The sequence below is a fragment of the Dendropsophus ebraccatus genome, chromosome 11, assembly GCF_027789765.1.
Source record: "Dendropsophus ebraccatus isolate aDenEbr1 chromosome 11, aDenEbr1.pat, whole genome shotgun sequence".
Taxonomy (NCBI): Eukaryota; Metazoa; Chordata; class Amphibia; order Anura; family Hylidae; genus Dendropsophus; species Dendropsophus ebraccatus.
The window spans coordinates 88671294-88687768 of NC_091464.1; the positions used below are offsets into that span (position 1 = coordinate 88671294).

At 47.3% G+C, this 16475-nt stretch overlaps 1 protein-coding gene across 1 annotated transcript in view; it reads right to left on the reverse strand.

The window, feature by feature from the left end:
• Nucleotides 1–16475, reverse strand: part of LOC138767433 (zinc finger protein 658B-like) — a 46047-nt gene that overhangs the window by 2902 nt on the left and 26670 nt on the right. The window contains exons 5-13 of the mRNA XM_069944936.1: nucleotides 13811–14048; nucleotides 13267–13726; nucleotides 6523–6635; nucleotides 6241–6414; nucleotides 6026–6149; nucleotides 4230–4330; nucleotides 2688–2763; nucleotides 1950–2050; nucleotides 126–186 (exon numbers count right to left, since the gene is read on the reverse strand). Coding sequence (XP_069801037.1) covers nucleotides 126–186; nucleotides 1950–2050; nucleotides 2688–2763; nucleotides 4230–4330; nucleotides 6026–6149; nucleotides 6241–6414; nucleotides 6523–6635; nucleotides 13267–13726; nucleotides 13811–14048 — 1448 coding nt within the window. The remainder of the gene's footprint in view (nucleotides 1–125; nucleotides 187–1949; nucleotides 2051–2687; nucleotides 2764–4229; nucleotides 4331–6025; nucleotides 6150–6240; nucleotides 6415–6522; nucleotides 6636–13266; nucleotides 13727–13810; nucleotides 14049–16475) is intronic.

Genomic DNA, 16475 nt, shown 5'->3' on the forward strand with positions numbered 1-16475 from the left:
TGTACATAGATTGTACAGGGGGTGTATATATATCTCGGTTACCAGTGATATTGGATTGATACTATATATCATGCCAACATAGCTAAAGGTTTGATTTGATTTTAAGCTTTACCAAAGCCTCTTACCATTCCCTAACACAGATGTGTCGTCTTCAGTCATTTCCTGCAAGGATGCCACATTGTGAATCTGAAAAGAAATGAAAAGAAACCTTAGTTTGTCCAAGATGGAGGATAATAGTCCTAGCAGGTCTGGGACAATGTGTACTATTTTCTCTCCTGACACCACCCGCAGTCTTGCCGGGTAGAGAATACAGTAGGACAGCTGACAGTCCTAGAGGTTAGCCTTGACAATTGCAAATGTGGCTCTAATTCTCTACAGAGCGCTGAGAAGTCCGGGAACATTGGTATGGAAGCGTTCTGGTATACTATTTTGTCCTTACGACAGGCCGCCCAGAGCGCTGCATTGCAGTCCTGGCTGCTTAGTAACCGGCGTTATGGTGCGCTTACACAGAGAGATTTATCAGACAGATTTTGGAAGCAAAAGCCAGGAACGGATTTGAAAAGAGGAGAAATCTCAGTCGTTCCTTTATGACCTGATCCCTGTTAATAGTCTGTACCTGGCTTTGGCTTTAAAGATCTGTCAGATAAATCTGTCTGTGTAAACACACCATTATTGTGCCTCAGACATCAGATTGTCTGCTCGTTGGGCCCATGTGACAGCCGACTTCTCCAAGGCCACCAGCTTAGCAGGTACAGGCGCCATTCAAGTTTCCAACCATGACACCCAGTGCTCAGTGTCGCTGCCAATGCCGGTTTTAGCCTCCTCCAGTTTCCCGGTCAGGAAGGTGGTAGAAGCGTGGATAGCATAAAGCAGGTGGGCCGACACTTAAAGTAGGTTCTTGTTCTTCTGGCTCTTACTGGTCGCCATCTTTGGCCCCGCGGTATAAGTCACTGTGGAGTAGGCCGCCCAAAATCTTTTAGCTTCCTCACTGCGGTGGACTGTTAGGTGCGATTCATTCTGCCCCGATGTATGCAGCAATGCAGGTAGGTATTTTTAAGAATAGTGGAGATTCGGCAGGATAGTAATGATTAAAATAATGGCAGAAGTGGGGCTCCCTTCAGACACCTCTGGTCATGGCTGTGGCTAGCTGCACCCCTGGACACATATTTTAAACGTGAAAATTACAAAGTAACGTCACAGCTTTTGGGGTACATTCATATCTATTGTGTTTGTTGAGGATTTCACACTGCAGATTTTATCCTGAGCAAAACAATATAAATTACCTATTCTAGATGAGATGGCTTTTTAAAACTTTTTTCTTCTCTGAAATCAACTGGTGCCAGAGATTTGTAATTTACTTCTATAAAAAAAAAAAAAAAATCTTTTTGTCTTCCAGTACTTATCAGCTGATGTATGTTTTGCAGGAAGTGGTGTATTCATTCCAGTCTGGAGAGCAGGAGAGGTTTTCTATGGGGATTTGCTACTGCTCTGGACAGTTCCTGACATGGACAGAGGTGGCAGCAGAGAGCACTGTGTCAGACTGGAAAGAAAACACCACTTCCTGCAGGACATCCAGCAGCTGATAAGTACGGAAAGACTTGAGATTTTTTTTAATAGAAGTAATCCACAAATCTATATATCTTTCTGAGACAGTCGATTTGAAAGGAAACATTATTTCCTGAACTACTCCTTTCATGACGTTCCATAATTTAGGCTTCTTCAATACATGACAGTATTCTGTTAGCCTTCGGCCCCTTTTACACATCTGTTAATTCTGTCCGCATTTGTAAACCTGCAAATGTGAATCCACTCATCTCTATGGCCCTATACACACAGAACCTACAACAGCCAACACCAGATGATATACAGCATATACTGTGCTGCTGCTGGGGGAGGTCAGTAGAAGCTTCAATCTATAGAGGATTTGTAGTAACATCAGCTTCACGTACCTGGTAATCCAGTGGGATATCTTCCTCCTCCTCCTCGTTACACTCCTGGGGATATAGAGGACGGGGACATCTCTCTGGTGGATTTCTACTACTGGATCCATCTATAGGAAATAATCACAGGGACTGAATACATTGTATATATGTGGTGATCAGATGATGGGGGATCCAGGAGATCCATAACCCTAGGATATAAATTTGTATGGGAATCTCTTATAGTATTGTGTAGAGATAAGCGAAACTACAATAAGTTCTGCTGAGCCTGATGCCACTGAATCCTGCTGCCTGGAAAACATGGATACAACCCTAAGAGACCTGGACTTTTTAAGGTTCCTGACTGGCAGCTTTGGCTGAACTTAGGCCGCATTTCCACGTTCCATGTTCTGCACGAATTGTGGATGTGGAAGGCCTGTACCGCAGCCTGTCCCCTGCATGGCAGCATCTCTGATATGCTTGCCCATTACAGCGTGGCTCATGTCTGTACTGTTCCCCCGCTCCCAGCATCATATGAGAGATCCTGCTGTGTGGGGGACAGACTCCGGTACAGGCCTTCCACGTCCGTATTCTGTGCGGAACACAAAAAGTGTAAATGCGGCCTTATTGTACGATCGCATGTCTCTAGTATCGTGCAACCTGCACTATAATCGGTTTTCTCATTATGATTGTATCTCTATAGGGATTCTTTTTTACCTATTTTGTAAGAACATAAAGTAAAACACAAGATCTATGAATGGTTCTTACCAATCACTAATATGGGGTTTTCGACTTCACTTGTCGCTACTACATAACCTTCCTGCTGGTATCCCACTTTAAGGACCTGTGAAAAAACAGAAGGGACTTTCATTATACCTACAGTACAGTACAAAAAAACATACCGGGTTTCATGGGACACATTTCCGAGCCACCATGTATTATGCACAATGGCCATTTTCTTCAAGAAGACCATCCTGAAGACAACTTTAATGCAATATTATCTTCTCAAAGAGGTTTCAGTGTATATACGTACATATCATGCAACCTAGATGTCATCAAGAACTTATATACAGTCATCTCAAGGTTTTAAAGTGTAACTGTTTTCAGTTTTTCTTTTTGCAGAAATCAATAGTCCAGGGGATTTTAAGAAACTTTGTAATTGGGTTTATTAGGCAAATCTGCCATTATCTGCATTCAAAAAGACTTTCCCCTGGTCCCCCCCCCCCCTCCCTCATCTCTCTCAGTCACTGCTCATTATCAGGAAATCTCGACTCTTTTACATCAGTCGGGCCCTGTGTAACCTATGGAGAGGGGAGGAGGGAAATTAGTCGGCAGCAGAGAGCAGAGAACAAAGGGTTACACAGTGGGAGCTGTGTGAAAGCCGGTATTCAGAGGTCAGAGAGGTCAGTGCTGACTTTGCTGAGGGTGATCCGGCGCAGACGCAGTGACGCACTAGGCTTGAAGGAGAACGTCCGCCGCGTCACTGCCCCTGCGCCAGATCGGGTCGCAACCGCATACGTGTTAAGGCCCCGTTCCCACTGAGCAAAGCTAGCGGAATTCCGCGACGGAATTGTCCGCCGCGGAATGCCGTTAGCCTTCCGCTCATAATGGGAGTCTATGGGAGGTGCGCGCTCCTGCCCTGTCCGCGCTGAAGAATGAACATGTTCATTCTTCAGCGCGTACAGAGCAGCAGCGCGCGCCTCCCATAGACTCCCATTATGAGCGGGAGGCTAACGGCATTCCGCGGCGGACAATTCCGTCGCGGAATTCCGCTAGCTTTGCTCAGTGGGAACGGGGCCTAAAGGAGGGAGGATGCAAATGCAGACAGAGGGCATCACTATGGTATGCTGGGAGAGGCAACAGGCGGTGAGAGAGGAGGTGCAGGGCCAGGCACATCACCGCCATGGGGCGGGGGTGGCGTGAGGAGGACACACCACAGAGGCAGCAAGGTACTGGCAACGTCACTGCAGATGCGCCCTTGGGGAGAACAGTGGTGCATGTGCAGTGACAGCTTATCCAGTGCCGTCGGCCAGGGGTTGGAACAGGAATCCAGGGGGAGCAGAGAGCAACACCACATAGGCGATGCTGGCCTAGGGCACGAGCGCTCTAGGCCCCGCCTCTTTGGCATGGCTAGACCCCAACAAAAGTTGGATTTTTGCCCTCAGCAAAGCAGCACCAGTGTTTTTAAACACACCACCAGAATGGACTTGACTGCAGCTACACAAAGGTATAAGTACTTTGGGGGGGCTGCACAGTGGGTACAGAGTCACTTTAAGCGACAGTGACACTTTAAATCTCAGCTTTATCTACCTGGTAATCCAGTGGGATATCTTCCTCCTCCTTCTCCTTACACTCCTGGGGATATAGAGGACGGGGACATCTCTCTGGTGGATTTCTACTACTGGATCCATCTATAGGAAATAATCACAGGGACTGAATACATTGTACACTGCTCACAAAATAAAGGGAACACTTAAACAACACAATATAACTCCAACTGAATTAAACAACCCAGCAGCAGGACCGCTACCTCCGCCTTTGTGCAAGGAGGAAAAGGAGGAGCACTGCCAAAGCCCTGCAACATGACCCCCAGCAGCCACAAATGTGCATGTGTCTGCACAAACGGTTAGAAACCGACTCCATGAGGATAGTATGAGGGACCGACGTCCACAGATGAGGGTTGTGCTCACAGCCCAACACTGCACAGGACGCTTGGCATTTACCAGAGTACACCAGGATTGGCAAATTCACCACTCGCGTCTGGAGTCTGGAAACACTGGGGGAGATTTATCCAACATGGAGTAAAGTGAAACTGGCTCAGTTGCCCCTAGCAACCAATCAGATTCCACCTTTCATTCCTCACAGACTCTTTGGAAAATGAAAGGTGGAATCTGATTGGTTGCTAGGGGCAACTAAGCCAGTTTCACTTTACTCCATGTTTGATAAGTCTCCCCCTATATAGTGTGGAGAGCGATCTGCTGTCTGCAACATCCTTCAGCATGAGCGGTTTAGCAGTGGGTCAGTAATGGAAGGGGGGGGGGGGGGGGGGGGGGGGGGGGGCGGCGGGCGCATTTCTTTGGAGGGGTCGCACAGCCCTCCATGTGCTGCCAGAGGTGGCCTGACTGCCATTAGGTACCGAGTTGAGATCAGACCCCTGTGAGACCATATACTGGTGCGGTTGGCCCTGGGCTCCTCCTAATGCAGGACAATGCTAGACCTCATGTGGCTGGAGTGTGTCAGCAGTTCCTCCAAGATGGAGGCAGTGAAGCTATGGACTGGCCGCCTGCTCCCATTGAGCACATCTGGGACATCATGTCTCGTTCCATCCACCAACCTCACATTGCAGCACAGACTGTCCAGGAGTTGGCAGATTCTTTAGTCCAGGTCTGGGGAGACCATTGGCCACCTCATCAGGAGCATGCCTGGGCCTTGTAGGGAGGTCATACACCTCATCAGGAGAATGCCTGGGCCTTGTAGGGAGGTCATACAGACACCTCATCAGGAGCATGCCCGGGCTTTGTAGGGAGGTCATACACCTCATCAGGAGCATGCCTGGGCCTTGTAGGGAGGTCATACAGACACCTCATCAGGAGCATGCCAGGGCCTTGTAGGGAGGTCATACCGCCACCTCATCAGCAGCATGTCCAGGCCTTGTAGGGAGGTCATACAGACACCTTATCAGGAGCATGCCCGGGCCTTGTAGGGAGGTCATACCACCACCTCATCAGGAGCATGCCCGGGCCTTGTAGGGAGGTCATACAGGCATGTGGAGGACACACACAATACTCGGCCTCATTGTGACTTGTTTTAAGGACATTACATCAAAGTTGGATCAGCCTGGAGTGTGTTCTTCCACTTTAATTTTGCATGTGACTCCAAATCCAGCATCCAGGCCTCTATTGGGTAATAAATGTGATTTCCATTGATGATGTTTGTGTGATTTTGTTCTCAGCACATTCAGCTTTGTACAGAACAAAGTATCACTGAGAAGATTTCATTCATTCAGATCTAGGAGGTGTTATTCGATTGTTCCCTTTATTTTTTGAGCAGTGTATATATGGTGGGATCCAGGAGATCCATAACCCCAGTGTTTCCTCTCCTCTTACCTGGTGATGGGAGGGGCTGCTGATCCTCCACCATGACATCCTTGTACAGATCCTTGTGTCCTTCTATATACTCCCACTCCTCCATGGAGAAATACACTGTGACATCCTGACACCTTATAGGAACCTGACACAGACAATGATACAATTATCCTCCAGACCCCTCACCCCTTGGTGTTATTGTATAATGTCCCAGCATGCCCAGCAGCATTGCTCACCTCTCTAGTCAGGAGCTCAGTCATCCTGGAGGTCAGTTCTAGGATCTTCTGCTCATGTATCAGTGAATGAGGTGGAGGCTCCGTGATGGGGCTCTGGCTGCTGCTCCAGCCTCCTGACCTGACACTAGGGGGCGCCACACACTCACCAGACCCCTTCTTCACTACTGTGTAATCCTGTGTATGGAGACACTGATCACTACAGAGAGTCTAACAATCCTTCCCCTCCAGTTATTTACCTGCTTTATTACTAGAGATACAAGTGACGTCATGTGAGACTCTCACCTCTCCAGTTATCCAGTAGATGATCTCTAGGGTGAGGTCTAATATCCTTCCCGCCATCTGCTCTCTCTCCTTCTCCATCCTTGATGGGACAAAGAAAACCTCTGCTGTGAGTCCTGTAAAACAAGGAGAAAACATCAGCTTGGGTGTTATATTTTAACTCACATGAAGTATACAGTAGTTTCCTAATTTAAATGATAAAGATCTGTGATATCCACCCTGTGCCGGGTGACACTGTTCTTGCTCACACCCATCACCATAAATAGATTATCCAGCAATAACCGGAAATACGAGACACAAGCAATCCCAGCAGTCACCTGTACACGGCCTCATGACACATTATAGATGCGTCTACTTTACATCTTACACATCACTGCAGGAAAGCTGGGTGACTGTGACAATGGCCGCTATTATACCCTCCAGTCATTCAGCTTTCCCAGAGCTCTGAATGGAAATCAGGTAGACGCCTATAAGGCTGTGAGGAGGGATGACTGAATAATGGGGCTTCAGGAAAGCTGGGTGAGTGAGCACACCTGGCGGCCATATTGGTTGTCACCCAGCTCCCCCAGCAGATAGAAGAGGCAGCAGATGTAGCAGGACATAGGAGGTCTCTATGGCCGCTCACTATACACAATATCCACTGCACAGACTTATTACCTGTCACCCATAGCAACCAATCCCAGCTCAGGGGTCATGTGACAGGGTAAGACATGAAAGCTGCGCATTGATTGGTGGCTGTGGGCAGTAAGGCCAGTGACAGAGCTGTCCCCATTGTCTCCTCCTCCTCACTGACATCTCCCACCTGTCACTGCAGTCCGGGGGCTTCTAGTAAGGATGGGAGGGGGTCCCTGTCAGCTCCTCTTCCCCCATCTGCCGCCTGCACTTCCTCTTCTCTCACCAGCAAAACATGTGGGAAGGACAGACAGGAAGCAGCGGTCCGTGCACAACACGCTCCCCCGGAAACAAGCTCCTCTCTGAATAGGGGCCTCAGGCTGCAGTCATGTGAGCGGCTCATCAGGCTGACAGGACATCTTACACATCTCATCCTTCCCTCATGTCAGTAATGGGGGATTTCTTCCCCTGCTCCTGTAGTACTAGGACAGAGGGCACAGTCATTATACAGTGTGGTCACTGCCCCTCCCCCTTGTCTCCCTCTATTGTCTTCCACTCTGGGACTCTCTGAGCTCTGGTTAACCCTTTCCTAGCTTCTTTAGCCGCTTCTTGTCGTCTCGTCTCTTGTCGGTGTTTGCACGGATACTCTATTCCCATCTGGAGACATTATCCACAGAATAAGAAATAAGTGTAAGGGTATATGCGTTTACACGGAACGATTATCATTCGAATTTTCGCAATAACGTTCGCATTTAAGCGATAATCATTCCGTGTAAACACAGCGAACGATCTAGCGACGAGCGAGAAATCGTTCATTTTGATCTTTCAACATTTTGATGTTCTAAAATCGTTGTTTGCTAAAAATTTACAGATCGCTTCGTGTAAACAGTCTTTCAAAGATTCACCCTATGTGAAAGATGGGCTTAAGCGATCTAAAAAACGATTGCAGTAACGATTTTTCTAACGATTTATTTGTCTAAACGCCGATCGTTATAAAAACCAAATCGTTGCTTCAAAATCGTTAAACGATCGATTGGGCGAATTATTATCGCTCTGTGTAAACGCAGCATAAGAGAGCAGCTGGGAGGGTCTGTGATGATGTGTATATACCAGCCCATGCTTGTCACCAAGGTAATGGGCCTCGGTGAAGTAAGAGCCATTATACAGATGGGTCAGCTACATTAGGTAGCCGGCTGCTGTGTGTTCGTGAGTACTAGACTATCTGGGACGCCGCTAAGGGTGGTATTCCACGGGCTGATGGGGCCTGATAAATGAGTGTCGATCTGCTAGATCGGGGCTCGTTTACTGGGCCTATTCCACGGCCCGATTATCGTTAAACAAGGGCTGCAGGGACATCGTTACCAATGTCCTTGCAGCCCTAGCTTGACTAGTATACATTACCTGTGCAGGGTGCAGGGCTCTTCTTCTCCCGGGTCCCGCGCTCCTCCAGCGTCAGGGCGGCCTGTGTCCGCTGACAGGCCACTCAGCCAATCACTGGTTGGGACCGCCGCGGTCAGTGATTGGCTGAGCGGCCTGAGCTGAGACAGGCCGCCCTGATGCTGGAGGAGCGCGTGGGACCCGGGCAGGGCCGTCTTAACAAAACTATGGGCCCCTGGGCACAGCTGTGGACTGGGCCCCCCACCCAAGATCAAGTCCGTGCATCCCCCTCCCCCATAACCTTGTGCTGTGCAGCCCCATGTGGGGAAAAAGAAATAGAATACCCCCCTGCATCCCCCCCATATAGAACAGACCCCCTGCATCCCCAATATAGAATAGCCCCCCTGCATCCCCCCATATAGAATAGCCCCCCCCTGTGCATCCCCCCATATAAAATAGACCCCCTGCATCCCCCATATAGAATAGCCCCCCTGTGCATCCTCCCCTTATAGAATAGCCCCCCTGTGCATCCCCCCATATAGAATAGCCCCCCTATGCATCCTCCCCTTATAGAATAGCCCCCCTGTGCACCCCCCCATATAGAATAGCCCCCCCTGTGCATCCCCCCATATAGAATAGCCCCCCCTGTGCATCCTCCCCTTATAGAATAGTCCCCCTGTGCATCCCCCTATATAGAATAGCCCCCCTGTGCATCCCCCTATATAGAATAGCCCCCCCGTGCATCCCCCTATATAGAATAGCCCCCCCTGTGCATCCCCCTATATAGAATAGCCCCCCTGTGCATCCCCCTATATAGAATAGTCCCCTTGTGCATTCCCCTATTTAGAATAGCCCCCCCTGTGCATCCCCTATATAGAATAGCCCCCCCTGTGCATCTCCCCATATAGAATAGCCCCCCCTGTGCATCCTCCCCTTATAGAATAGTCCCCCTGTGCATCCCCCTATATAGAATAGCCCCCCTGTGCATCCCCCTATATAGAATAGCCCCCCCCCGTGCATCCCCCTATATAGAATAGCCCCCCCTGTGCATCCCCCTATATAGAATAGCCCCCCTGTGCATCCCCCTATATAGAATAGTCCCCTTGTGCATTCCCCTATTTAGAATAGCCCCCCCCTGTGCATCCCCTATATAGAATAGCCCCCCCTGTGCATCTCCCCATATAGAATAGCCCCTCTGTGCATCCCCCCATATAGAATATCCCCCCTGTGCATCCCCCTATGTAGAGTAGCCCCCCTGTATATCTCCCCTAATAGAATAGCCCCCCCTGTGGATCCCCCCTATAGAATAGCCCCCCTGTGCATCCCCCTATGTAGAATAGCCCCCCCCTGTGCATCTCCCCATATAGAATAGCCCCTCTGTGCATCCCCCCATATAGAATAGCCTCCTGTGCATCCCCCTATGTAGAATAGCCCCCCTGTATATCTCCCCAATAGAATAGCCCCCCCGTGCATCCCCCCTTATAGAATAGCCCCCCCCATGCATCCACCTATGTAGAATAGCCCCCCTGTGCATCCCCATTATAGAACAGCCCCCCCTGTGCATCCCCCTATGTAGAATAGCCCCTCTGTGCACCCCCCTCTTATAGAATAGCCCCCCCCCGTTCATCCCCCCCTTATAGAATAGCCCCCCCTGTGCATCCCCCCTTATAGAATAGCCCCCCCCTGTGCATCCTCCCATAAAAAATAGCCCCCCCCTGTGCATCCTCCCATATAAAATAGCCCCCCCTGTGCATCCCCCCCCCCCATATAAAATAGCCCCCCCCCTGTGCATCTCAAACCTCGTGTGGCCACATGTGAAGGGGTTTTAAGAAAATAAAAAAATACAACTCACCTCTCCCCGGATCTTCAGTCTGCAGCAGCTTCTCCCTGCTGCTGCAGCACGGCGGCTCCTGTAGTCGACTGCCACTGGGGCCCCCCATGAGTCATAAGCCCACGGGCAGCCGCCTACCCTGCCCAATGGGAAAGACGGCCCTGGACCCGGGGAGAAGCAGAAGAAGAGGAGCCCTGCACCCTGCATAGGTAATGTATATCGTCAGCCGCCGGCTGTACACCGCTATTCCACGGTCAGTGCCCGACAAATATAGGTCCTAACCTATATCAACGATCAGTCGATGATAACGATCATTGGCTGATCGTTGTCTCTATTCCACGGAGCGATAATTGGCCGAATCGGGCCGATTTGGCCGATTATCACTCTGTGGAATAGGGCCCTTAGGCCCTGCGGCCCCAGTTATTCTCTATGATGTGAAGCAGCTGGAGGGCTGCAGTTGATGCCTGTGCCCTATCCTGCAAATACTAAGGATAGGGAATAACTACCCCATATGTTTTAAGGGCATATCCTGGGATACAAAGATCTACCCTAGCCACATACAGTGGGGGAAAGCCCTACCCCAAAATTAAGTCCTTGCTTGATTTTACAGGGTTTTTGCAGTAAATATAATAAAATATAATAAAATACTAAATATAATCCCTACTCTAAGGGTGCCCTCACAAATCACTTTTGTTTGGCATTTTTCCCTGCTTTTTTGGTGTTTTTGACATTGTGGGAATGATCTTTTTTTGTGGTTTAGGTGTTTTTGTGTGCTGAACTTTTTTTCCTCTGCCAGCACATGACCTCGCTGCTGGACCACAAAACGTGACAAAAACGATCTGGAATAAAAAAAAACGCCTTACACACAGCAATGGTGTTTTTGAGACAACCAGAAAAATCCCGTTGAAGTCTATGGGAGAAAAAAACGTCACCCCCTCAGCATGCCGCGTTTTGGAAAAACTGCCACAGAGCCTGAAAAACACCAGAAAGGAGAGAAAACCTCCATGTGGGATGATAAACTACCACTGACCTCCAGATAACATCTGACCACGTCGTGGAGTTTTTATTGGCGTTTTTCCTGAATTTTAGGGCAGTGTAACTCCATGAAGTACAAGAAAGGAATCCAGCATATTCTGTGATTGTTGTTCATGGAAAAATAGCACCTACCCAGAAAAAATATAAGACCCTGTCTAATTTTCGGGGAAACACGTTAAAGGGGAAAAAAAAATCTTTGAAATCAACTGGTGTCAGAAAGTTATATAGATTAATAATTTACTTCTTTTTAAAAATCTCAAGTCTTCCCATACTTATCAGCTGATGTATGTCCTGCAGGAAGTGTTGTTTTATTTACATTCAGAAAAAAGTGCTCTCTGCTGACATCTCTGGCCAAGTCAGGAACTGTCAAGAGCAGCAGCAAATCCCCATAGAAAACCTCTCCTGCTCTGAACAGTTCCTGTCTCAGCCAGAGATGTTAGCAGAGAGAACTGTTTCCGAATGTAAATAAAACAACACTTCCTGCAGGACATACAGCAGCTGATAAGTATGGGAAGACTTGAGATTTTTAAATAGAAGTAAATTACAAATCTATATAACTTTCTGATATCAGATCATTTGAAAGAAAAAATGTTTTCGCTGGTCAACCCCTTTAAGCATTTGATACACTGCTGACTTTGCAAGTTTTCCCACCTAATGTGGTTGGGGTAAAACAATATTCTTGTCTTCATGAACAGCAGTGGCAATGAAGTGTTGCCTAGGGCGTCCATGCCTCTCCTCCTTCCCTGAGACTCCCTTGTCTTTAGTTCTGCCCAGGTTGTATTTATTTTATTCATCCCTGGTTATAAAACTGCACATGCGCCGGAGCAATCGGAAGCGGTGTAGGTGCAATGACAAGGCCAAGCTTCTTGTTCTAGGCTACCATGTCTAGTGAGCTCAACACTGTCTTTTTGAGATCTGTCATTTGTGAGGTACGAGCTCCACTTTGCAGTCAATCTCATAGCACCTTCACCGCACAAGTTAAAAATATCGGACGGTGGTGAAGACGGCGCAGACACATTACACACAGTAGCCTAGTACAAAAAGCTTGGTTAGTGTAATTTTAAATAAAAAAAAAGTTATAAAAGTTATTGATCGCTGTGGTTCTCCACCAAGGTGAGAGCGGGGCAGCAGGTGGTTTTGCCCGGCTGTCAATCAAATCCATCTTTGAATCTGAGCCCGCTCCACACAACTGACATAAAGAGCGGTATGGCTGGTGTGAAGGGGTTAATAACTCCATTGATAATATGTGCCAAGATTAGAGATGAGCAAACCTCGAGCATGCTCAAGTCCATCCAAACCCGATCGTTCGGCATTTGATTAGCTGGGGCTGATGAACTTGGATAAAGCTCTAAGGTTGTCTGGAAAACATGGATACAGCCAATGACTATATCCATGTTTTCCACATAGCCTCAGGGCTTTATCCAACTTCAGCAGCCACCGCTAATCAAATGCTGAACGATCGGGTTCGGATGGACTCCAGCATGCTCAAAGTTCACTCATCTCTAGCCAAGATGTGTAGTGTATTTCTGTGCATGCTGCTTATACTGAATACATGGAGTTTAGTATTATGTATCATTTGCATTTAATTAAAATGTCGATGGATCATGTGATTTTCACAGTTCCACAATGCGACTACATATCATTCAAAAATCAAGCAAGATATAAATAAAGATTACAAATTATAAATAATTTGATTTCACATAAAAAAAATGTTGGGCTACATGCCATGCAAGCAATGGGGTTAGGCATGTAAGATATATATAAGATGGCATCCCATGCAATCCAACGTTACACCTGCTGGATTTCCAACATTATAATGTCTTCTCTCCCGAGTCCCACAGGATCTGATATCTGGATAAAACATTTCCCATACACTTCACACGAATATTATTCCTTCCCTGTGTGAGTTCTTAAATGCTTCCAAAGACTTGATTTATGGCTAAAACATTTCCCACATACTGTACACAGATTTGGCTTCTGTCCTGTGTGAATCTTTAGATGTTCCATGAGACTCGATTTATACTTTAAATACTTCCCACATACTGTACATGAATATGGCGTTTCCCCCGTGTGAGTCCTCATATGGTCCACAAGGCTCGATTTCTGACTAAAACACTTCTCACATTGTGAACATGAAAATGGCTTCTCTCCTGTGTGAATTCTCAGATGGTCCACAAGGCTTGACTTCTGACTAAAACACTTCTTGCACTCAGGGCATGGAAATGGCTTCTCTTGAGTGTGAGTCTTTAGATGGACAGCAAGATTGGATTTATAGGTAAAACATTTTCCACACTCTGAGCAAGAAAACCGCTTCTCTCCTGTGTGAACTCTCTGATGTTTAAGAAGACTTGACTTATCACTAAAAGATTTCCCACATTCTGAGCATGAACATGGTTTTTCCCCTGTGTGAGTTTTCACATGTTTGCCAAGATTTACTTTACTCGCAAAACATTTTCCACATTCTGAACAGGAAAATGGTTTCTCTCCTGTGTGCAATCTCTGATGGTTATGAAGCCCCGATTTTAGACAAAAGCTTTTCCCACAGTCTGAACATGAAAACGGCTTCTCCCCTGTGTGAGTTCTCTTATGTTTAATAACATCTGATTTCATACTAAAACATTTTCCACATTCTGAGCATGAATATGGCTTCTCTCCTGTGTGAGTTCTCTGGTGTCTAACAAGCCTTGATTTCTTAAAAAAACATTTTCCACAATCCAGACATGAAAAGGTCTCCTCTCCTGTACGCCTTCTATGATGTTTCGCAAGGTTTGCTTTTGGACTGACATTTTTCTCACATTCTGAACATGAGTTCTCCTCGGGGCACATTTGTTGAGGCCTTTCAGAAATCGCTAAAGTTTTACCCAGTCCGGGCCCACCTCTGTTATTGCCAGTCTGCGGTTCATCGTCTTCTCCTTCATAATAGGGAGATAAATGGAGATGGCCGTAGAAGCCTCCCATCCAGTCTTCACCTAGAAAAAGAAACACAATGGATATTATCAAATTATTATATAAAAATTCAAATATATAAGAGATTTCTAGTTATTAAATAACATTACCATAATGCTAGTAAATAAAAACCACTGCAAAAAGACCAAGATTGGCAATATACACTGCCACAAGGTGACCACTACCTAGTACCTCAATAACACCACCAATATCGCCACCATAAAATTACTATATACATATCCTATGTGTAGGGCAGCACTGGTATAGTAGGTAGCTTATCAAACATGGGTGCACACTCCAGGGGATAAGCCATAACCCACCATCAGTAATGATGGGCAGCACTGGGTAGACTCCCGTTCCTACCCCCCCCCCCTATATACATGAACATTTGGCTTGGCTGAGAGAGCAGCTCTGGTGACAACTTATCTCCCTAAAAACAAAATTGTAACTGAGATCCAACAAGCGTAATCTTTCTTTGTCCTGACACCATCTGTCAGAGTAGAAGTCCATACACACAAGATCGTCGACTAGTCCCACGTTGCATAGCGCCAATTATTTACTAATGTGTAAGAGGCCCTTAAAGGGAACCTGTCACCCCCCGTGCCGGGGTGACAGGCTCCCGACCCCCCGTTAGAGACCCCTATACTTACCTCATCCCGCCGGGTCCCGCTTCTGGATTCGGTCGGGTCCCGGAGATCTCAGCCGCTGCAGCCCGGCGCGCGCGCTGACAGATGAGTCCAACGCTCATAGAGAATGACAGAGCGCTGGACTCTCCTGTCATTCTCTATGGGTGTTGGACTCATCTCTCAGCGCGCGCGCCGGGCTGCAGCGGCTGAGATCTCCGGGACCCGACCGAATCCAAAAGCGGGACCCGGCGGGATGAGGTAAGTATAGGGGTCTCTAACGGGGGGTCGGGAACCTGTCACCCCGGTACGGGGGGTGACAGGTTCCCTTTAAAGAGGTTATCCAGCGCTACAAAAACATGGCCACTGCCAGAGACAGCACCACTCTTGTCTCCAGTTTGGGTGAAGGTTTTTCAACTTAGAAATGACATTCTGACACTTCACCTAGAAATATATATATATTAGTGATCCTAACTGAGCCAAGAAAGTTGCAAGGGAATCTGTTGGCTCTATTTGCTGCTTGGAGCTGCAGACACCTTTGGATAGCTGTTGAGGTATACCTATGCCGGAGCTGATGGTGGTCGGCAAATGTATAAAATTGTCGTTTAATTTCTCAGCCAAGTGTCAAGAAGGAGGGGCCAAGCTGTCTAAGTGCCACACCCTTGCAGACCATTACCTCCCAGGACATACTTGATGGATGTAGAGCCCTGCTTGATGTCAATGACAGCTCGAAGGTAAGGGTAAGCCAAGGGGCATGCTAGGTTGAGACACTTAAACAGAACAGCCCCGCCTTCTTGACACCCAGCTGAGAAATAAAATAGCTATTTAATGTTTGGCAACTACCATCAGCTCCAGGAGAGGTGCAGTATATTTTTGTACCCAATAAGCTATCCCTATGGTGGAGCTTACAGATTCCCATTCTATGTTGGGAACAAAATGTGGCTAAGAAGTGTATCGGCTTATGACAAACTGGAAGGTAAAAAGAAGGTCTAAAGTAAACTCAGCAAATGATAAGGACAGAAGAAAAAACAACATATAGGAGAGGCCATCTTACCACGTATGGACACCGATACCGGGTTTTCAAGCTCGCTTTTCATTTCCTGTAAAGATCCCACATTATAGAGCTAAGGAAAAACAAAGAGGCGCCTTAGTTTCTTCTATATTTGGATAAAGGTCAAAACCCTCCTAGATGGTATGAACCAGCTCCCTACCGTAAGAGAGCCACCCCCTGAAGTACAATCATACCGAGTCAGGGAAAGGAGCAGCTATTCATGATGGTGGTCCCCAGCCGCCGCTCCCTGTGCCTGCTGTGGGTCTTGTTCACATCTTGTTTCATGCCTCCGAGATGCGAATACGTCAGAAAAATCTCAAAATTGGTTGCTAGTATATCCTATCATTTTATGTATAGTATAGTATAATATGTGTACGTTTAACATGAACTGAACTGCTGCATTCATCAGTCCAGGCCCAAACATGTATGTGCGCAGAAAATGTATGCATACGTTGTCAATAGCCAAATACAATCACATCAG